The 24,381-nt window shown below is 42.4% G+C and overlaps 1 protein-coding gene across 12 annotated transcripts in view; it reads right to left on the reverse strand.

Moving 5' to 3' along the window:
* RNLS (renalase, FAD dependent amine oxidase) overlaps positions 1-24,381 on the reverse strand; it is a 321,158-nt gene that overhangs the window by 74,028 nt on the left and 222,749 nt on the right. For 8 of the 12 annotated variants that reach the window (XM_047825154.1, XM_047825146.1, XM_047825147.1 and 5 more), the window contains exon 6: positions 11,493-11,668. The exons of 1 other annotated variant lie outside the window; for it this stretch is intronic. In XM_047825154.1, the coding sequence (XP_047681110.1) occupies positions 11,493-11,668 (176 nt within the window). Of the gene's footprint in view, positions 1-4,352; positions 4,942-10,115; positions 11,393-11,492; positions 11,669-24,381 lie in introns of those variants that run through there. 3 more of the 12 variants (XM_047825156.1, XM_047825157.1, XM_047825151.1) reach the window with 3 other exon arrangements.

Consider the following 24,381-nt stretch of genomic DNA (forward strand, 5'->3'; position numbering starts at 1 on the left):
CAATCTCTTCTTTTTTGTGGCTATCATAATAGCCACTGGCAAACACTTATCTGCTTTCTGTCTCTATGGGTTTGCCTATTCGAGACATTTCATATAAATGGAATCATTCAAGATGTAGCCTTTGTGTCTGCTGGTTTCTTTCACTTAGCATGATGGTTTCAACATTCATCCACGTTGTAGCATCTATCAGTGTCTCATTGCCTTTTTTTGTCCTTCAAATGTTTAATATGTATATTTCTGTATAATTTCCCATAGGTCTTCTTCTTAGAAATATGTTGAAGACATATTTCCCACCTAACAAGTGATTTTTTTAATTGAGGTATATTCATTGCTTTTCATGGCTGAATAATAGTCCATCTTACGGACATGCCATATTTTGTTTATTCATTCATGTCCGTGATGGATATCCGCGCTGTCTCCATCTTTAGTTATCGTGAACAGTGCTATAAGTTGTTTGTGTATACGGTTTTGTTTGAACACACGTTTTCAATTCTTTTGGGTATACGGGAGGAAAATAGTTTGGTCATATTGCAATTCTATGTACGATTTATTGAGGGACTGCCAAACCGTGTTCTAGTGTCCAAACCATTTTATATTCTAGCCAGGAAGGCAGGAGCATTCCAGTTTATCCACATCCTTACCAGCATTTGTTCTTTTCCTTTTTCTTTCCTTTTTTTCAAATTACAGTCATCCTAGTGGGTGGGAATGGTATCTCATTACAGTTTTAACGTGCATTTCCCTAATGACTAAGGACATTGGGCATCTTTTCATGGGCTGGCTGACCATTTGTATCTCTTCTTTGGAGAAATGTCTACTCAAGTCCTTGACCCATTTTAAAATTGATTGCTTGATGGTTTGCAGTTGAGTTTTTATAAGAGTTCTTTATGCATCCTGGATTGTAGACCCTTATCATATAAATGATTCACAAATATTTTCTCCCATTCTATGGGTTATCTTTTTGCTTTCTTGATAATTCTTGGATGCACACAAGTTGTGACATTTTGATGAAGTCCATGTTATTTACTTTTTCTCTTGCTTATGCTTTTGATGTTATGTCAAAGAAACCATTGCCAAGGGTGAATATTTACCCTTACGTTTTCTTCTAAGATTTTTATGGTTTTAGCTTGTACAGTTAGGTTTTTAATCCACTTGGGTGAATTTTTGCGTGTGGTGTGAGTTCAGGGTCCAGCTTCGTTCTTTTGTATGTGGATATCCAGTTGTCCCACCACAGTGTAGACTGTTGTTTTCCATTGAATGTTTTTGGAAACTTATCAGAAATCAATTGATCATAGGTGTGCATTCATTTCCAGAGTCGTGGTTCTATTCCATTAATCTATATGTCTATTCTTATGCCATTACCACATTGTTTGGATTAGGGTAGCTTCGTAGTAAGTTTGGGAATCAGAAGGTATGAGTCTTCTAGCTTTCTTTTTTTGAGATTGTTTTGGCTATTTGGGGTCACTTGCAACTCCATACAAATTTTGGGGTATTTCTGAAAAAGCCAGTGGGAGTTTGATAGCAATTACAATAAATCTGTAGATCACTTTGGGTAATATTGCCATCTTAAAAATATTAAGTCTCCTGGGGCACCTGGCTGGCTCAATTGATAGAGCATGTGACCCTTGATCTTGAGATCATGAGTTTCAGCCCCACGAGGGACATAGAGTTTACTTAAAAAAATAAGTAAGTCTCCCAATCTATGAACACACAGTGTATTTTCCTATATTTAAGTCTTTAATTTCTTTCAGCAATGCTTTATAGTTTTCATTGTAGAACTCTTACATGTCCATGGCTATATTTCTATCTCTTCTTTAGTGAAGTGCTCTTTCAAATCTTTTGTCCATTTTTAAATAACTGGGTCATTTGTTTTCTTATTACTGATTTGTGACAGTTCTTCATATATTCTGGATACTAGTCTTTTATCACATGTATGTTTTTTCTCCAAGTCTGTGTCTTGTCACTTCATTTTCTTAACAGTGTCTTTCAAAGACACGGTTTTAAATTTTCATCAAGCCCAATTTATCAATTTATTATTTTATGGTTTCTGCTTTTTGTGTCTCATTGAAGAAATGCTTGCCAAAACCAAGATCATAAAGATTTCCTCCTATGTTTTCATCTAGAAGTTTTATAGTTTAAGGTTTTATGGTCTATGATCCATGTTTAGTTCCTTTCTGTACACAGTGCGAGTCATGGGTTTTCGAATCTAAAATGAGATGTTCCAGTTTCTATTTTTCGACTTATTAGTGGCATCACGTTAGGCAAAACCATGCGCCACGAGCCTCAGTTTCTTCATTTAAAGCAAAGAGAGTAATATTTACTTCCTGATCTGTCAGAATTGTCATGAGGATCAAATGAAAAGAAGTATAAAAGTGTTTTCTAAAACCAGAGCAAAAATGTTAACTATTATTTGTAGCTGACGGCAGCGAAAGAACGATGACAGAAGAATGTGTCATAATTGGGGGAAAGCCAGAGCTCAAGCAATTACTGGCAGTCGAGGGAGGTGTCTGAATGCCTGTGTTTGAATCCCAGTTTGGCCACTTCCCAGGGGAAGAGCCTCACACGAGGGACTGAGCCTCTATTTCCCCACATCGTCTGTGCAATGGAGAAGCAGACCCTCCACAGGGTGGATGGAGACTGAGCGAGTTAAGCATAAAGCGCGATCAGCTACACAGAGTGGGGTAGGGGATGAATAAACGACTTTTTTGAGACACACACAGAGAGAATGAATATATATAGAATATATAATGAACACACACACACACATACATAGTGTAATAAAACGATGATGTGCACTGTCATGTTTTTTAAAAAAAAATTTTTTTTCAACATTTATTTATTTTTGGGACAGAGAGAGACAGAGCATGAACGGGGGAGGGGCAGAGAGAGAGGGAGACACAGAATCGGAAACAGGCTCCAGGCTCTGAGCCATCAGCCCAGAGCCCGACGCGGGGCTCGAACTCACGGACCGCGAGATCGTGACCTGGCTGAAGTCGGACGCTTAACCGACTGCGCCACCCAGGCGCCCCTGTCATGTTTTTAAAAATGCTATAAAAGATGATGGCAAAGACCCAGGTACAAACAAAGAGTGCACCTTTCACTCTCCTGCCTCTGGGAAAGTGCATGTCTTGCTAGAATATCATGCTAACGTCATTCCCTTTGCCAGTTTGACTTCATTTTGTAGGAATCAGCTCAAGACACATCTTCTCTTAGGAAACTACGAATTACCACTCTCACCTCAAACCGCTCTGCATTCAAGACAATATTATACACACCTTTCTTTCAGCAAATTGTGCTATATCATGGTTATCTGATTCTTAGTCAGTTTTCCTGATTATATAGGAAGCTCCTTGAAGGAAGGGAGCTGTCTTTGAGTCTTCAGAAAGCTGTATGATGTCTGATTTAGAGTAGGAGCTCAATATATGTGTGTGAAATGGAAACATGAATGTACATCATTAATTTCTTTAAAAAAATTAAAAAAAAATTTTTTTTAATGTTTTATTTATTTTTGACAGAGAGGGAGAGAGAGACAGAGCATGAGCGGGGGAGGGGCAGAGAGAGAGGGAGACACAGAATCCGAAGCGGGCTCCAGGCTCTGAGCCGTCAGCCCAAAGCCCGACGCAGGACTCAAACTCATGAGCCACGAGATCGTGACCTGAGCTGAAGTCGGAGGCTCAACCAACTGAGCCACCCAGGCGCCCCTAAAAAATTTTTTTTAATGTTTTTATTTATTTTTGAGACAGAGAGAGACAGAGCATGAGCAGGGGTGGGGTAGAGAGAGAGGGAGACACAGAATCCGAAGCAGGCTCCAGGCTCTGAGCTGTCAGCACAGAGCCCAATGCGGGGCCTGAACTCACGGACTTGAGATCACGACCTGAGCTGAAGTCAGACACCTAATCAACTGAGCCACCCAGGCACCCCAAATGTACATCATTAGTTTCTAATGTGGATATAAATAGTGTATGTCAGCAAAACTTTTGTTTGCTGTTTGTATAGCATAATACTGAGGTCTATCCTAAAGACCAAAGAGACTTACCCTTTATGGAAATGTGCTGGAATAGGGTCTATTTCTCTCAGGGTATCCACACCCATAAATAACATCCGCCATCAAGTTTTAAGTAGTAATACTGACTGCAGATGAATATATACAGCATTTGGACACAGACTGCTTTAAAAAGCTTTCTATAAAGCAATGCTGCTCAAAATAATTAGTTCTTCTGAAAAAGCGTCACACTGAATACAGGCAGGATTAGTCTCATGAGTACTTAAGAAAAAATGATTTAATTAAATGCATGTGTTAAAACATTTAATAGCTCACAGAATATGGAATTTTGTGAGGAGGGGAAATCTCTGCTCATATAAACTTCATTTAAACTGTGACTGTACATCCCTAATTCAATGACCAGAATTTCTCAGCCAATGATCTCACCTATATGCAGCTACCTCCTAATAAACTGAAGCAACTCATTAGTTAGGGGCCAGTGACAAAGAGGTGGGAGATGACTCAATGGAATGCTTAGGACTGACACCTGTTCCATGACTAGCTGTTGACGGATTGGGTCATGCCATAGTCCACTGATCCCGGAGGGCCTGTTTGGGCTCTCCGTACGTTCCCGTAAACTTACGGCACCTCGGCAAGAGTGCTCTTGTGGCCGTAATTTCACTCCAGGAAATGTTGACTCATGGCATAAGTGTGCTAAACGACCAAACTCTAAAAAATGTGCAAGTTGGTCTGGGAACAAATGGCAAGAAGCTGAAAAATCCATAAACTTAAAAAAAAACCAAACAACTAATTGACAAAGAGTTCTTTGCATCCATAGACATCCACCTCTTTGGTCTCACCTTGCTCTGATGTCATTCAACAGTCCTTATGGTGTGACCGTCACAGCCCCTGGCATTGACTCAGTCCTTCAGAAACATGCCTGTCCACAGCTATTTGCGTAACTGAAGTGGAGAGTGCAGAAAAGAGAGAAACAGAAAAGACAGTAAGAGAAGTGAAAAAGGAGGCCACGAAGTGAAAAGCATGTGGCCACGAAGAGAGGGAGTCGAGGACAAAAACAAGGGATGCACGAGCTAAGCTAGTAAGAAATGACCCCACTCCTTCCCTTCTTCCTCTTGCCATCCCTGTGTAGTAAAACCTACTCAGAACTTGCTGTGTCCTGGCATCTGCAGTAAACGTTTTCTACTGTGTTGTCTCCTTTCGTCCCAACGACAACCGCTGTGGGGTAGGTTCAGATGTCACCATTCACCACAGGCCCTGGGGCTCCGAGCATCAAGTCTAGCTCGCTCAGAGCACACCAGGCGCCCAGCTTTGAACCTAAATCTGTCTGACTCCAAGGTCCAAGATCATAATCGCCTCGTTAAAAATCCAGAAATTATAAAGCACAGATATGGGGGGAAAATTACAGGACCAGGGACAGGATGAGCGATAGAGCATGATTTCATCGTGGAAATAAACTACAAAGCAACACACGGGATGTACTTGATTACTGTACAATGATTATTTCTTTTTCAAAGTACCTATCCTAGAAGGCTGTATGTTTAAATCTGTGACAGTGCACTGGCCAATGTCTTTGAGGTGTACCAGCTTTTTCCTAAATGTTTTTAGAATCAGCTTACCAGCCACATTAAAAACAGACAAATGTAAGTGTCTATATTTCTTGAGTTACATAAATAGAATAAAAACATTAAAGAAAAGTGTCAAAATTGGCCATCTATTTTATTAAGAAAAGGTTTTTGTTTGATGTTTACTTATTTTTTTTTTTTTTTTTTTTTTTTTTTTTTTTTTAAATTTTTTTTTCCAACATTTATTTATTTTTGGGACAGAGAGAGACAGAGCATGAACGGGGGAGGGGCAGAGAGAGAGGGAGACACAGAATCGGAAACAGGCTCCAGGCTCCGAGCCATCAGCCCAGAGCCCGACGCGGGGCTCGAACTCCCGGACCGCGAGATCGTGACCTGGCTGAAGTCGGACGCTTAACCGACTGCGCCACCCAGGCGCCCCAGATGTTTACTTATTTTTGAGAAAGAGAGACAGACAGACAGAGACAGAGACAGAGAGAGAGAGACAGAAAGAGAGAATGAGCAGGGGAGGGAGACATAGAATCCGAAGCAGGCTCCAGGCTCCGAGCTATCAGCACAGAGCCCGATGCGGGGCTCAAACTCATGAACCGCTGAATCGTGACCTGAGCCGAAGTCGGACACCTAACTGACTGAACCACCCAGGCGCCCTGTTGTTATTTTTCTAATGTTTATTTATTTATTTTGAGAGAGAGAACAAGTGCAAGTGGGGGAGGGGCAGAGAGGGAGAGAGTGAATCACAAGCAGGATCTGCGCTGACAGCCCCACATGGGGCTTGATCTCCTGAACCGTGAGATCATGACCTGAGCCAAGATCAAGAGTTGGATGCTCAACTGACTGAACCACCCAGGTGCCCCTATATCTGTTTTTAGATGGGCTGTGTTGTGTGGTGGCTAAGGCCACAGGCTCTAAAAATAAAGCCGCAATAAAACGAGTATCACAATAAAGCAAGTCAAATGACTTTTTTTGGTTTTCCACGCGTATGAAAGTTATGTTTATACCATACTGTAGTCAGTTAATTATGCAATAGCATCATGTCTTTAAAAATGTACATACCTTATTGGTACAAAATGTTAACCATCATCTGAGCTTTCAGTGAGTCCTAACCACTGAGCACAGATCACCACAATAAATATCATAATAATGAAAAAGTTGAAGATATTGTGACAATTACCAAAATGTGACACAGAGACGCAAAGTGAGGAAATTTCATTGGGAAACAAACAAACAAACAACCAGTGCTGATAAATTTGCTTGACCCAGCATTGCCAGAAATCTTAAATTTGTAAATAACACAGTATCTGCGACACGCTAAAGCCAAGTCCCATAAAACAAGGTATGCCCGTATTTTAAATTTCTTTTGGTTGCGGAATGGTGTTTCTTTGAGCGCAACACAAGACCGGGCCATGAGGGGCTCTTGATTTATGCAGGTCATACTAGTATAACGTTTATAGCAGGTGCTCTTAATGCTGGACTCGAGGGAGGACCTTGGGTTGCTTATAAATCCTCATAATTGTATGCAATTTTTGTGGTCCTGTGTACGTGTATATTTTGAAATGATGGGAACCTCCATGCTCATAGCATTTATCAGGTTCTTAAAGAACTCATGCTTCTTCTAAAAAAATATGAATGGACTGCCACTGGGGAGAGAGAAGGCATAATCTCAGGGAAAAGGGCCACGTAAAGAAATGTAACTACAGAAGATACCTTATTACTAATCGTGCCGCAAAAGCTTAAGAGGCTAGTACGCATCCGTGTATTTTGTCAAAGATACCGATGTACTCATTCATTCACCACCTCCCTCTTCTCTTTCCCCGCCCCTTAAATTCCTCTTCTGATTGATTTCCTTGGTATTTGAAAACGCATTCAGTGTTTTGTTTTGTTTTGCTTTGCTTTGTTTTTTTTTTGAAGAACATAATTCATGGGTGCGCTAAATAAAGTGGGGGAAAGGGCCACTGGTATTTTGGGGGACTAAAGAATGTGCGGAAAAGCAGAGTTACTCACAAGCAAATCAGACATTTCCTCTAGTTTGAGAAAGGCTTCACGATGAGCCCCAGAACAAGGGAAAGCACAGCAAATAGGAGTGAGTTTCGGGGCCCTCAAACTGATCACCACGTCCCATCCAGGTATGCCGGAAGCCATTTTTAGTTACTACTCTCCTCCTGAAAGGGCTAATGTATCACACCAGTTACAGAAATCTTAACACAATGCATCCCAGCTTAGACATCAAGTTATACTAACTGGATAAACAGCTCAATTATGGACGGCAAAGAGCACCAACGGGAAGACTAAGAACCAGGAAAACCTGCCATTGCTTCACTACATTTGTTCAAACCACCTATTCAAGCGTGTTATTCGAACTCACATGGGAGGCACCGAGTGGCTCCCAAGTCTTTCACACACGCCTTCCTCCTTCATCCGCCTCTTTTCTCCCGGCAGAGCAGCGCCCACAAGAATGCACCATTTTCTTACTCAAGACCAAAAATTCAACTTCGTGTCTTAGGAGAAGGCCATCAGCAAATCCTCGTCTGCAGGGTTCTATGAGCAGAGTCCCAGGCACGCCGAGGGCATTTGTTAAGTGCTTATTGAGTAAATGAGTAGCCAAATGAATAATGAGCAGACATCTTTCACTGCCCCCTGCCACCGTGGGCAAGTCACATTAGAGGCAGCCCTGGGCATGGGAGAGCAGCCACTTCCTGGGAGTGGCTTGAGCCCTAAAGGGTGATGCTCTCCCCAGAGGTTTGATGAGGTTAGGAGGTACTGCCTCCTAAAGGAACGTACCGAGGGAAGTCTGGGGGAAAGAGGGTGTGGTAGACAGAAATCATGCTGCCTCTACCAAAGATGGCCGCATCCTAATCCCCAGCATCTGTGAATGCTGAGGGAGCATTAAGGTTGCAGCTGGAATAAACGTTGGTAATCACTTGGACCCCGGATGGGGAGATTTTCCTGGATTATCTAGGCGAGCCCAAAGTAATCACAAGGTCGTCAAAGGAAGAGTAGGGGCAAAAGCGAGGGCCACAGTGACGCACAACAAGGACTTGACCGGCTGCCCCTGGCTCTGAAGGTGCGGGAAGGGCTCCGAGCCAAGGAATGTGGGCAACTTGCAAAAACTGTAACAGGCAAGAAAATGGATCCTCTCCTAGAGACCACAGAGAGAAAAACAGCCTGCCCACACTTCAAAACTGGTCTTGAACTTCTGACCTCCAGAACTTAAGGTAATAAATTTATGTCGTTTCCAGCTACTAAGCTTGTGGAGGCTTGTGGCCACAGCCCTATGGTACAGAAGGTCCGTGAAGAGCAGGGAAGGACGGAGAGGCTGGGAAGACTACCTTTGTCATGACTAGTCATGGGACCTCAGGGAGGTCATTCCATGGTTTTCTCATTGCTATAGTGGGCTAAAACTAGCCACCTCATCAGACTACTTCTGATACTAAATGGGATCACATATCGCAGTGGCCCAGCTCCTGGGCTGTCACACTGGGTGCCCATCATTGCTCTCTCTTTCCCTCTTCTCCCCTCCCCTTCACAGCCACTGGGTACCAGGATGCAGCGCAGGGACGCAAAGGAAGAGAAAAAAGGGAAACGATAAAATGAATGGAGATAAAGAGCCCATCCCGAGGGGTCTAGGATGGGGAATCCACACCACTCACTGCTGCCTGGTGTAGGGGACACCCATCCCGTGGTCTCTCTAGGGTTTTGTAAAATGAGGTTTTGAGGGGCTTTATCATTTGGCAGAAAGGGGGTAGAAAAGGAAGAGGCTAGAGTGTGAAGGATAGGAGATGTTTGGGGTGGAACAGGAGAGGAAGAGGAAGAAAAGAAACATAGGGTGGGATCCAGGCTGGAAGCAAATAGGGGTGGGATCTCCCCATTATGGGGACTACACTGCTGCTCAGAAATGAAGGGAACTTCCGAACAAGTTGGTTGTTCCTCTTTCTTTTTTGTCCCTGCCCCTACACAATCCTCCCCTTCCATTTATGCACATGGTAGACCACAGTCATGCACATACATCCATGAACTTGTTGAAGGCAGCTCAGGTGTTCCGGGACAGTGAGGGAATAACAGGTGCTTACACTGATGTCAGGTTTCAAAGGTTATGACGGACCTTTGAAAAGCACTGGAGAAATGTTCCCTTGGGAACAATAACTGAAAACTAGTTAAATCCTATTATACCTCTGGACCTGTCATTCCTATTCCTTTTTCTAAGGTGGTGTGGGAGATTATCTATCTATCTATCTATCTATCTATCCATCTATCCATCTATCCATCCATCTACTTACCTACCTACTTATCTACCTATCGTCTATTTCACAATATGGGCAAGATTTCTGCCACAAATGACAATGTTATGCTTTGTACCCTCAGGCTACTAGGAGAAGGGTAGCAAGGAGAAGAGTAGAGAATGCAAGCTTCTAAGTTTAAATGAAACAGCTCACTCCCTTTAAGACTCTGCAGCCAACGTAGATTTCATGACACAGAGCTGTAAACGCACTGGGACAATTTCAAGAGAGAACATCCAAATTGTAATAAAAATCATTGCTACGGCTTGGATGTACTTTGTGTTCAGATATTTTTTTATTAAATTTTGCGATATTGCACAACTTTGAATAGGTCATTTTGTGGTTAGGACAAATCTATTTCTATTAACGCATTAAATTTGAAGACATAAGGTGGTTTGAGCCCATCTTTTAAGTTTATTATTTTGCAGAAATCACAAGAAGAAACTCACAAACGATTGTTTCTTTTAAAGGAATATTTATAAATTGCCAAATGACTGTGTAATGTATCTAGCTTCAAATTATACCGACAAGATGATTTCCCTGTCTTCTTTTTCAAGTCAACCTAAAATGGAATTAAGTATCACTTAAAGACATTAGCTATTGGGATCTTTCAATGCTTTTTAGAAAGAAAGAGGAAAGTCTTCTAAAGTGACCATGATCTGTTTAAGTAAATATTTTCCCCAAAGGTTCACTGTATAATTGAACTTGAGATGACACGGGTAAACACACAGACATGCTGTCATATTTTAGGAAGTAATTTACCATTTCCTCTGATTTTGGATAGCCCTTTAAAATATACAAAATCTGCTGCAATTTCTCACAATACTGCTTTTGGGTAACCAATAGTGCGGATAAATTGGTTAATCAACAGGCTCAGAAATCTTGGGGAAGACACGTCACCGCTCCTTTTCTCCCTCTGACCTTCACTCCACTATCCCCAATGGCTTTACAACTGAGTTTACAGATCAAAAGATTTTTTTCTACAAATATTCACAAACTTCTGTTGGAATATGCAGAGGTTGTCGCAAAAGTCAACATTTACTTAGAGTAAAGAGCTTGAAGTCTGAGCCAGTAGAGTCATCAGTAGGTTGATCAAACCCTGAAAAACAGCTTGCGTAGCTGAATTCTACAGGTATTCACCTTTGTCCCCCAAAGAACCCTGCTTGCGGCAGTCAAAACCAAAGTGGGAACTTAACAAAAATGAAAATTGTGGTAGCGAAATACACTAACAAGGTTAATCTAACACATTGCAAAAAACTGGGGAGGTTCAAGTGGTTTCTATATAACCACAGTACTGATTTAGAAAAACCCCAGAGAAACAGCTGCATTTTGATATACAACCTGCCTTGCCTGAATAGGAAACCCCGTATTTTCAGGGTGTGTAAGTCTTGAGATGCTAGTCTTTGAACATAAGCCCAGGGGAAATTGCGTGCATCGCTTATTGGGAAATAACAGGCTAAAAAGACCCGTAGAAGTTCACAGCCATGTACGAGGCAAACAAATATTTGCCCCAGAGATCAGATCGTCCATTTCTTTTACTACAGAGTGGCAAAGATGAGAAAAAAACATCATCAGTTCTGCTGACCCAGTCGGTTTGCTTAAGAAAACTGTGCCCATACCCCTGGATTCTCTGATTACCTGGGAATATCTCCACTTCTGGCATTTGGTGACAATTGGTTGAGGCAGACCTGGCAAAACGCTTTCCAGCTGCTGGTAGATTAGCTCCCGCACGTCCTCAGTGCTGTGCTCCAGGTATGTGACTGCAAATGGGACAGTGGTGTGAACCACCAGGGAAGGTCCCACTTCTGATGACTCTGGTATGAGAGGGACACAAAGACGCACCTTAAAGCGGGTAACACAGAAGCATCTGTCAGCGTTTCAAACCGGGTTTAAGAGTAAATCGTTGTAATCAGATAATACGACAGAAGAAAAACAGAGTCTCTGACCACAAAACCGGGCTACCTCTGAAATTCAAAGTCAAGCTTCTCCGAAGAGAACAGAGTTACGATGTTATTTCATGTCATGTCATGTCATTTCATTTCATTTTTCATTTCATTTCATCTTATTTTATTTTAAGTGTATTTACTTTTGAGAGAGAGAGAGAGAGAGAGAGAGAGAGAGAGAGAGAGTGTGTGTGCACGCACAACTTGGGGGAAGAGCAAAGAGAAAGGGTGAGAGAGAATCCCAATCAGGCTCTGCACTGTCCACACAGAGCCTGACATGGGGCTTGATCTCACAAAACACGAGATCACGATCTGAGCTGAAATCAAGAGTCGGACGCTTCGCTGCTGAACCCCCAGGCACCCCCCAACATATTTTAAAGAACAAATTTTCGGTCTTGCTAAAGAAGTGGAAGGAAGGAGAAGAAGAACACCTAATAAGTTCTGCCTTGGGTATAATCAAATTTATCAGTGTGTTCATCTTCTCTCATCCACTAAATTATACGTTCTCTAGGCAGATGCTGTTTCTTATCACGTATAGCTTATATTCTCCTTAAATTCTGAGAACAAAGTAGATGTGCAGTAAATATGTATTCATTTTATGTTAAATGGATTGCAAAATATTTTGTTGAAATTATATTAGAATAAAATATCTTAGGGATGCCTGGGTGGCTCAGTGGGTTGAGGCTCAGGTCATGATTTCACGGTTCGTGGGTTCAAGCCCTGAGTTGGGCTCTGTGCTGACAGCTCGGAGCCTGGAGCTTGTTTTGGATTCTCTGTCTCCCTCTCTCTCTGCCCCTCCCTGGCTCGTGCTCTGTCTCTCTCGCTGTCTCAAAAATAAATACACGTTAAAAAAAATAAGATAAAGTAAAATATCTTTACCACATAAAAAAATCAAGCTTCTCTCTAAAAATGGGCTTGACCTCATAGCATTAAGAGAAAAAGCTCCCTCATTCATGACATGGAGATACTTTCCAATTTTGGTTGCCGTCAAATTTTTTTTTTTTTTTTGCTGTATTTTCGTAATTTCAAATAATGTACATCCACTTTGTACCTTTCACTCTTTCCTAGAATATAGAAAATCAAATGAAGTTTTAAGCTGAAAGCAGAGTGACCAAGGCATTAAAAAGTACAGTCTTGGCAGGAACGTTAAGAGTTCGCCTGTTGTTATTATTTGTTTAAATCACACAGAAGAGGAAGTTGGGAGGAAAGTAGTAAGAGATCTGAAATGCATGAAAACAACATTAAGATATTTGGTTCTTCCCCCCACCCCTTGCCGACACAAAATATTCATGTGTATAAGGTACTGATAGGGGTTGGCAAGCCCGATTCTGAAAATTCTAATTTAGGATTCTAAAGGCTACGGCAACGATCCATTGGAGGTTGGCTTGTACGGTTTTTACACATTAAAAAGAAAAAAAGCAACCCGTTGAACAACATAGGCCACTTGCTTGCTATATGCCCACTTACTCTCTTTACCTGGCAAGGTTTTCGTTTTGTTTGCTGTAAAAGCAGAATGTTAGTACCTATCACACAGGTCTGCGGTGGGGACTATGGAACGTAACGCACGTGAGGTGCTCGCCACAGTTTCTGGCCCAGAGTAGGCGCTTCATAAATGTGAGGTATGAGACGAGAAGCAATAAGTCAGATATGTACAAAAGAAAAAGTTCTCCAGTGTTGCCCAAATGGTGGGTGTGCATTATCTTTTTAAGCACTTTACTTCTTCCACTGCTCGGAGCATACTTGGAGTATGAATTTTACAGCAAAACACAAGGGAAGGGAGTCCCAAAATATGCTGTAAGCATTTGAAAGGGAAGCCAGTGCTCCTAAATTTTTTTATATGCGTGAGGCGGGACAGCTGGCGTCAGAATCCATGCAGCAAATACAGGGGCAAGGAGACCGTTTTCACCTCACTATAGCTGCAACAGCTTGAAAGAGGAAGCACAGGGACCATCTCTGAACATTCACTGTTTAACCAGCCCGGGTACATTCTGCAGATACCTCACAGAGGGGAGGACCAAGGATTGCAAAGCCTCAATGCCTCTCACCCATGGGGCTCTGGGCTGGGTCAGTTGGTAGAGTTTGGGAGTCTTTTTTTTTTTTTTTAACATTTATTTATTTTTGAGACAGAGAGAGACAGAGCATGAATGGGGGAGGGGGAGAGAGAGAGGGAGACACAGAATCGGAAACAGGCTCCAGGCTCTGAGCAGTCAGCACAGAGCCCGACGCGGGGCTCGAACTCACGGACCGCGAGATCGTGACCTGAGCTGAAGTCGGACGCTTAACCAACTGAGCCACCCAGGCACCCCTTTTTATTAATTTTTAAAAAGAGTTTATTTATTTTTGAGAGAGAGAGAGGGAAGGGAGAGAGACAGAGAGAATGAGCAAAAGAGGGGGAGGGGCAGAGAGGGAGAGGGAGACACAGAATGTGAAGCAAGTTCCAGGCTCTGAGCTGTCAGCACAGAGCCTGACGAGGGGCTTGAACCCACAAACCAGGAGATCATGACCTGAGCTGAAGTCGGGGGCTCCACCAACTGAGCCACACCCAAGTGGTAGAGATTACTTAAAAATAAAACTTAAAGAAAAATCCTGTTACCCATTATTGCCTCAGGGAATGTTATTTACGTTACCAGGTAATAGATTCAGAAAGGCTTGTTCGACAAGGGGGTGTCAATACCACCCCTCTTCCGTAAGGTACCAAATCTTCCCGCAGACAGAGAAAACTTCTGGGTGCACATTCTGATGCACAAGAGCTGGGGTTCTGAGCTCACTCATCAATGGCACGCTTCCACGGACAGTGAAGGCTAGCCGCGTGCTGAGAAGCTGGAGGGTGCTCCCACCCAGCTATGTGTTCTAGGGGGGCTCGTCAAACTACCAGGGGCAGCGATGGTGTTTTGCCAGACTCCTCCCATTTAGCCATCCAGTCCAAGAAGAACAATAAAGAAGAAAATTTAAGACCCAAGACGAAACAGTTCTCGCATGGCAATGAGAGAACAACCTAGTTGCTTGGTTTTATTGAAATCAGACTGAAAGTTTCGAGAATTTAGATCAAAATTTGAATAGCTGCAACCTAAAACAATGAATTTTAGGGAAACGCACCCTCACCCCCCAAACGAAAGGGTATTTTTATAGAGGCTGAAGTCCAAAAACACGAAGAGCCGACCAGAGTTTAAACACAACGAACGTTTGGAAATAAGAGCCTGGTAAAGAGCCACAAACGTGGGTAACAGGATTCAGAGCATATGGTCATATAATTATTATTCTTTGGCCACCGGGAAGGCAATGTTATCTTTCCTTTTCTTCTCTTCATTCAGTTTAACATGCACAACACTTTGCTTTGGGGATATTAAATGTAGTCCACAGTAAGGTGACAACTATTTGTGTATAGTGGGAGATCAATGGCTTTCGTCCACAGAGAAGTTCTTGACCCCAAGCATCCTAACAGCCCAGTGGTCCTGGACAACTTAATCTCTCAGGCTTCACCTCCTTACACCAATGAAAAGGGAGCAGTACTACTTACCTTATAAGGCTGTCGCAAGGATTAAATGCGTTAGGACGCATACACATCCTCCTTCAAATATAAGGTACTACACAGATGTAATGCATCCCCAGACAATATTCTTGTTCTGACCTGTCTCTGGTGTAGTAAGAGCGACTTTAGAAACGGAGAACTGGGTTAGCGTCTCTCAAAGCAGTAAGATTGTTTATTATATCAATATTATGTCAAAACAGTGGCAGACTATTCCTAGATATAGGCACAGCAGTGTTGAAATGTTTCTTCTTTATCGTGGTAAAATATACATAACATAAAATTTATCATTTTAACCTAGTTTAAGTATACAGTGGTCTCACCTTAAATACGCCCGCATTGTCCTGTCACCATCACCGCCATCCGGACCCATAGTCTTTTAATATCTCCATATAAACTCTATATCCATTAAACACTGACCCTTACCTCCCCCTTCCCCTAGCCCCTGTCAACCAGCATTCTATCTTTCGCTATGAATCTGACTACTTTTGGTAGCTCATATAAGTGGAATTCTATGCTATTTGTCCTTTTATGACTGGCTTATTTCATTTAGCGTGATGTCTTTCAGGTTCATCCATGTTGTAGCAGGTGTCAGAATTTCTTTCCTTTTATAGGCTGCATACTATTCCCGTGCATGGAAGGGCCACATTTTGTGTATGCGTCCATCCGTCAATCCATTCATGCATTCTTCCGCCTTTGGGCTACTGTGACTAATGCAGCGGCTACCGCGTTTCTTCGTTCCCACCGGCAACGCAACAAAGGTTCTAATTTCTCCATATCCTCAACACTTGTTACTTTGTCTGTTATAACAGCCACTAGTCTACAGTTCTGAGTGGAGGTCAAGACACAAAGACTTGGTAACAGCAGCAGGAGCCTCAGTAGTGGCAGCGAAGCAGCATTGCCACCTGCATTGATACAACACCGAGCTCTAGAAGGTTCTCGAGTGAAACACTTATAATCAAAGCTATAGAAGTCCCCTGTTCTCCAAAGAGAAATGGAAACTTTTCTTCGGAGAGTACATGAGCTGCCTCGGATCCATGGTCATTTCAGTCATAAAAATAACCATTAACAGGGGCGCCTCGGTAGCTCTGTCAGTTAAGCAACTGACTTCAGCTCAGGTCATGATCTCACGGTTCGTGGGTTTGAGCCCTGCGTCAGGCTCAGTGCTGACAGCTCAAAGCCTGGAGCCTGGAGCCTGCTTTGGATTCTGTGTCTCCCTCTCTCTCTGCCCCTCCCCCACTCATGCTCTGTCTCTCTCAAAAATGAATAAACATTTACTAATCAAACAAGAACATTAATTAAACATTTTTTAATTTAAAAAAATTTTTGCCTTCTTTTTGATTTTACCCCCGATTCCATTTTCCCTCTTTACCAGTTTGGAAATTATATACTTGGTTTTTGTTTTTAGGGATTATCCACAGACTTAAGCATCCATATTAAAGTCAAAGTTTCTCCAGAATCATATAAGAACCCTCGAGTATTTTAATTCTGATTATAAACACACACACACACACACACACACACACACATATATATATATTCAGTTTTGTTTTAATACAGTCAATGTTTGTTTATATTTATCCGTCCACAGCTTCCTTCTGGATCTCACATCTTGTCTCCAGGGTCATTTTCCTTTTCCCATGTTGTATCTCAAGTTGAAGTTCCTCAATGAGGTTCTGTTGAAGGCTTTTGCTATTCTAAAAGTGTCTTTATGTGATGCTCGTTTGCAAAAGATTGGCATGTGACAACAGATTGAAAATATCTTCTCTCAGCACTTGAAAGATATTGTTCATATAGGTTAGCTTTTACTGATGCTGTGAAGAAGTCAACTCTTCATTCAACGGCAGGTCATTTGCAGGTGACTTTTCTCTCATATCTGGATGTTTCCATTGTTTTCTCTTTGCCTTTGGGGTTCTGTAGTTTTACTTGGTTATCTTGAGGTGGGACTTTCTTTTTTGCTTACCTCTTTTGACTTCACTGGGTTTTCTGAATCTTAAGACTCATGTTTTATAAACTAATTTTGGAAACTACTTAGCTGGTGGCTCTCCCTTTGTCTCTATTCTGTCTTCATGGAACTTGGGTTAGAGATACAGCAGCTGGTCGGATTCTATCTTCATGTGCCTTGGTCTCTTTGTGATATTTTCCATCTCTGTCTCTGGGCTAGATTCTAGGTGATTTCTTCCGATTTATCTTCCAGTTTACTGTTCTCCCTTTATCTGTGTTTATTCTCATGTTTACGTTGTCCCTTGAATTTCAAGTTGGAATTCTTTTCTTCTTCCTTTGTAAACATTATTCAGGTCTGCATGATCAGTTTGGATTGTCTCTTTCTCTCTAGCCACACTATTAACATTCTCTTTTATTTCTTTAAAGATAGCCGACGTAGTATATTGTGTGTTTGGTTGTCCCCAAATCTGCGGTCTTTATGAGTCTCATTCCCCTCTCTGTTGTTGGGGATGGCTATTGCCATGTGCTCATGATAGTGTTTTCCTCGTGTGTTTTGTGATTTCTTTTTCCCCCTACTGCGAGCCTACAGTTCCCGGCAACTTTATCTGAGAAATTCTCAGAGGCCTACGTTTAAAGAGCATCCCTTTGGAGATTTACTTTTGCTTCTGCCTGATGCCTTGGGGACAATACTGCCCATAACTACTTTAACTAGATTTTTGGAATATACTGGCAGAATGAATTCTGGCACCGAATCTGCCTGAGGGTGGATATGTGGTATGGCATCTCAGGGGAGACATTTTCTTTCTTTCTTTTTTATTTGTTTTTTTTTTTTTGTTTGTGTTTTTTCCACCCCACTCAAGGACAGGCAAGCACCCACACTGTTTTCTTCTGCCAGATGGCATATATCAGATATAGGGTTCTTGAAGGTCAGAAAAGTGTACATGTCCACGCTGATAAACTTTTATTTTTATTTTATTTTTTAATTTTTTAAAAAATGTTTTTATTTATTTTTGAGACAGAGAGAGACAGAGCATGAGCAGGGGAGGGGCAGAGAGAGAGGGAGACACAGAATCCAAAGCAGTCTCCAGGCTCTGAGCTGTCAGCACAGAGCCCAACACAGGGCTCGAACTCACAGACTGTGAGATCATGACCTGAGCCGAAGTCGGACGCTTAACCGACTGAGCCACCCAGGCACCCCAGATAAACTTTTAAATCTTAAAGAAACAGAGTGATTTTTCTTGGTAGACAAACGTTATCAAAGTTATCTCAACATGAAAGAAATTGGTATAAACCAAAATATATAAAAGAAATTGAAAACACAGTCAATAAATTAATTAAAAAAATGACTTCAGGATCTGGTTGCTTTACTTGTGATTTGTTTCAAATTGTCAAGCTAGTAAAAGGTTTATTACAGGTATACACATCACATTTACACATTTAAATATAAACAGAGCTGCAAACTATTTTTCTATTAATATAAATAGGTCTCTATTTTTTCATATCAGTAGGTATACGTAAGAAAACATGATAATCTCAATATATATCAAAAGGCATTGGGGCGCCTGGGGTGGCTCAGTCGTTTAAGCATCTGACTCTTGATTTTGGCTCAGGTCATGATCTCATGGTTCGTGAGTTCAAGCCCTGTGTCAGGCTCTGTGCTGACACCATGGAGCCTGCTTCAGATTCTCTCTCCCTCTCTTTCTCTGCCCGTCCCCCACTCATGCTGACTCTCTCTCTCTCTTTCAAAAATAAGTAAAAAAAAACCTTAAAAAAATAAAGGCATTCATTACGATTTAATATCAATCATTTGAGAAAAAGATACGATATGAAAAAAATAGGTTTCTCAAAGTTAGAATATCTTGAGCTGATTGTTTTTTAGGATACTTTACAGTGAAATAATATAGACTGTCACAGTAAAATCAGCATAAGCCAAGGATGCTTAGTAATACCAGCACTATATATCATTGCTCTGGTCAGTGCATTAAGATAAAAAGTAGAAATAAAGTTCATAACTATTATGAAGAAAGAAAATCAGATGACTGAAAACAATAGTGAAACCAACATAAAATCCATCAAGTTAATTTAAAAGTTTTGCTATTAAATTGATTTCCCTATATACCAGCAATAACTGGTAAGGAAAAAATTAATTCTACAAGAGTTTATTGGAATTTGAAAAAAACAAACCTAAAGGAAAACATAAAGCAATGAGAATACATTTTTTTTTGAAAAATCAATGAGTCAAGACTTATTTTGTCATGTATTTAAATACATTACGAAGCCACGGCAATTGAACATGCCTGGTCCTGGGGCACCTGGGTGGCTCAGTCAGTGAAGCGTCCTACCCTTGATTTCAGCTCAGGGAGTGATCTCCTGGTTCATGAGTTTGAGCCCCATGTAGGGCTCTGCACTGACAGTATAGAGCCTGCTTGGGATTCTCCCTCTCCCTCTTTCTCTGCCCCTCCCCTGCTTGCTCTTTCTCTCTCTCTCTCAAAATAAAAAAATAAACTTAAAAAAAAAAATTCCCAGTCCTGATTGGCAATAATAGTCAATGAATCAATATAAGTATCTCTGGAAACACATCCTGAAACATATTAAGTATTTAGTGGCTAACAAACTTAAAGCCATAGAGGAAGATGCATATTTTATATCGTGCTAGAAACTCAGAGCTATAGAAAATTAAGTTAGACTATTCCCCTCCTGCCTCTGACCTAAATTTGTCACCATTTCTGCTTTTCTGCTTTCCTACTTCCATAACCATGTTGAGGAATGCACCCTCTTTGGTCACACAGCAAGCTCAAACTCCCTGGGACACCGTAGAGACCTTTTCCATGGGAGAAACTTCATTTTTTGGGCAGTTATCTATCCAGGGACAGAAACTGGGCCGTCAAAGGACCGAAGTGTCAGGCCAGCTCTAGGTTCCGTGTCCTACAGAGAAGGAAAGGGTGTCACATACTGTAGCTGTAGGCCCAGAGCATCAAGAAATGGGTGGCAACATTTCTTTCTTTCTTTTTTTTTTTTTAACATTTATTTATTTTTGAGACACAGAGAGACAAAGCACCAACAGGGGAGGGGCAGAGAGAGAGGGAGACACAGAATCTGAAACAGGCTCCAGGCTCTGAGCCGTCAGCACAGAGCCCAATGCGGGACTCGAACTCATGGACCGTGAGATCATGACCTGAGCCGAAGTCGGACACTTAACCGACTGAGCCACCCAGGCGCCCCATGGGTGGCAACATTTCTTGAATTACTGATTCAGATCATGCGCACGTGGGCACCTAGTGCAGTGTTTGGTGCTGTGGGAAGGACTGCACGGAGGCCTTCAGAAGCTGGCGTCTTAAACTGGGCGGGGGGGGGGGGGGGTGACACACAGGCTGGACAACCAGCCAAGTGTTACCTGCTAACGGGTGTGTTGCTGACAGCGGGGGCGGGGGGGGGGGCACGGAAATGAAGTTCAGCAGACAGACAGGTCCACTTGAAGAAGGGAACTACACAGGAAGTGGAGGGTCATGCCAGGTGCGGGTGGCCGCGGGGCACCCACTCGCCTGGCGCCTTCCTCCTGGCAGTAGAAATTGCTGGTAAGTCTCCTTCTCCCCATTCCAGGCAAAACTGGCTCAACTACCCTTGCCCTCTGATCAGAGACGCTCTTACGACAAATTGGCCTTAGCATATGGCGTCAGGGCCCAGCAGCAAATGTAATGGACAGTAAGCCCAGCACATCCCCAAGTCCGACAGAACAATCCAACTCACCCCGATGATGAAAGCAAGAGGAGGGGCACCCGGGGGGGCTCTGTCGGTTCAGCATCCGACTTGGGCTCAGGTCACGATCTCGCGGTTTGTGGGTTCGAGCCCCGCGTCGGGCTCTGTGCTGACAGCTCAGAGCCCGGAGCCCGCTTCGGATTCTGGGTCTCCCTCTCTCTCTGCCCCTCCTCTGCTCACATTCTCTGTCTCCGCCTCTGTCTCAAAAATAAATAGACATTAAAGAAAGAAAACAGACTAGCTGCAAAAGGAGGGACGCAGATCGAGGAGAGGAAGGGAGACGAAGACAGATATATATGCCTTCTGAGGTCTTCCTCTCCCTCACCACCTCGGTGGCAAAGCCCATCCCAACAGGCACAGAGCGCCCGCCGTGTGGCCCTCTGTCCCCTTGGCGGCATGTCTGCCCCTCTGTGCGTCCACCGCCGGCCCAGAAGCACGAACTAGGCCTCACTCTTCAAGGGGACCACCTGCAGATTTCATTTGCTCTTGAATCATCTCAACCTGTTCTCATGTGGAGGTGAGAGCGGCCCAGACTCTTCTGAGACCCCCACTGGCGTCCCAGGCAGCTTCCTCACCTCCTCCTCAGGAGCCTGACTGGCAGGCAACTTCATTACCTCTGACTTCAACGGCAGCAGTGATTTTGTAGGAAGTATCGATATTCGATTGACACAGTTTTATGGTTTTAGCTGCAGAGGAGGGCTGTGCAAGTAGAAACCGCTGAAATAACAGTAGGTCAGGCACAGAGAAAAGATGGTTTTACCCCCAGTCCTCCCTCTACTTATGTCATTTTTATCCTATCACCTTTGAAGAGAAATGTTTGTTTTATTCCCCTCCCCGGAGAGGGGTGTGGATTCATTGATAATGGCAATTGTTTGAAATATCCAATGAAAAGCAGTGAACGGGTCTCAATGAATAGCCTCATTTGGGAGACATGTATTCGGGAACTCAAGTGTTAAGAGCGGGTTCTTTGCCCCCATTCCTCACTCTTCTCAGGAAACTCCGAACTCTCCTCTGAGATTTACAGAAATTTCTGGAATGCTATTTCCCCACCTAAGAAACAAGGTAAGTTTTATTTAGTATGAATGAATCAGAGCTCCTGCTCCATTCTGATGGCACAGTAAGTTTCTGAAGAACATCAACTGAACTTCAAAGTATCTTTTAAAAGTTTATCTATTTATTTTGAGAGAGAGAGAGAGAGAGAGAGAGAGCGCATATGCACAAGTCGGGGAGGGGCAGAGATCGAGGGAAGGAGAGACTGCTAAAGCAGGCTCCAAGCTGTCAGCACGGAACCCAATGCGGGGTTCATGAACCATGAGATCATGACCTCAGCCGAAATAAAGAGTCAGATGCTTTACCAACTGAGCCACCCGGGTGCCCCTCAACAGAACTTTGGATCTTGAGTCAGAAATTCTGTCTCCCACTGCCTGGCTAATATGACTTTAGGGTGGTCATAATGTCCCCATGATTCCTTAGGTCAGTGTTGCCTCAGGAGGACTCATGTGACATATTAACAGTTATTAGGCAAAGCAACAACAACGAAATTCTTTGCACAAATAGATTTTTGAATGCCTGTTTTAAACAAAATGAAATAAGACTTCTTAGAGTCCCTAATATGATCCTGTACAGTAAGATCCTTTAAAGGAAAAATAGTAGAAAATTATTTTTGGTGGTTTAAAACTAGTTTTACCTAAATTAAAAAAATTGCAAAAAACAAAAATGTCCCTCAAACACCGTGGAAGGGTAAAAAGTGAAAAATAAATAAAAGTATTGCTTCTATCTCAGCCCGGCAGCCCCACTCCCCAGAGTAATGATTGCTGATAGTTTCCCGTGTATCCTTCTAGAATTTTCTATACACATGAGACTGTGTATCTATTCCCCTCTTTAAAATGGAAATACACTCTTACTATACCTATTGTTCCTGAACTTGCTTTTGTTCATTTAACGTATCTTGGATAGCTTTTTATCAGTTCATGTGGAAATACTTAATTTAATAGTATGGAATTACCCACAGTTTATTATTGGTCTTCCTTGGTCAGATACTTCTTTTCTTTTTTACCAGTTTCTGTAACAAGCAATGAATGTTGTAATGAGTGCATTTATTCGTGTATCTTTGTTGCACTTATGTGAGACTACCTCTAGGATAAATTGCTAGAGACAGGATTGCTGAGTCAAAGACTGAGCACATTTAGAATGATTTCAAATATAGCTAAAGGGTCCCCGCAAAAGTACACTCTCCCCCAATGGCATATAAGAGGACTTGCTTCTCTATGCTCTTACCGACACTAAGTTTTGCTAATCAACTAGGTTAAACTATATCTCATTTACTTTTAGTTTTCAGTCAGTTACATGTGAATGGGGTATTTTCACATATAAACCCAATTTGTACATTCTTTTCCAGCGACCTGCCTTTGTCTTCCCCTCCTGGTAACCATGGTGCCAACCTCAGGACCATTGCGTAGATGGAGTCCATGCAAAGTGGTAAATTCAGAGGTCGGTGTGCATTTGGAAGAGCTACCTATGGAGGCCGACGCGCTCCATCTCAGAGGGCTATAGTTACTGAGGTTTCACTGTGCCTTCGCGCGTGCTTTGCACCTCACGGACGGGAAACCTAAGTCTCAGAAGATGAAGCTTCATGGGAAGAAAGTGTGCCCTGGAATCACAGCATTCATCATATTATATTTCAATGGTCTATTTTCTTGTCCGTCTTCCCTCTAGACTGAAAGCTCCCTGAACTTATGGATCCTGTCTTGTTTTACATTTCTCATTCCTCCCTCAGGATCTGGCACAGAGTTAACAGTCCATATTTGTTGAAGACCTGGATGAACAGAAGGACGAAAGCAGTAACAGTTCTGTTGGGGGCATGGACAGGTAGGGCGAGCCTCACTGTCTGTTGAACGAACAGGATGGGGTCAGCTCTACCGGACAAAGCGACAGCACATTTAGAAGCTGACAGAACTGAATGCTCGCAGCTGAACAATTATAGCTCTGGTTCCATATGTGACCCTAAGAAAGTTTTCCATCATTGAGTTGGAAATACTAGCTTTAAAAACAAACAAACACGCCTGTTAGTTTCTTCTGTTCTTGTGGTCTTTGACTTGTTTATCCTAGGCCTGTGGGTGTGCATTTTCCATGAGTGTCTTTGGGTGCTGGTGTATCTATGGATGTAGGCATTGGCCTTTATTTAAATAAAGGATAGAAGGGAAATTTTAAAACAGATACACACGTATGTTTGTAAACCTTGTTATTCCAAGCTACATATGTTTGGATTTCTTATGTTTAGCAAGATACACAGACATCTTCTAAACAATTCCATATAAGATGACCATACTGATAGGCATTTAGTTAAATATAAACAAGC

This window comes from Prionailurus viverrinus, chromosome D2, assembly GCF_022837055.1.
Source record: "Prionailurus viverrinus isolate Anna chromosome D2, UM_Priviv_1.0, whole genome shotgun sequence".
Classification (NCBI taxonomy): Eukaryota; Metazoa; Chordata; class Mammalia; order Carnivora; family Felidae; genus Prionailurus; species Prionailurus viverrinus.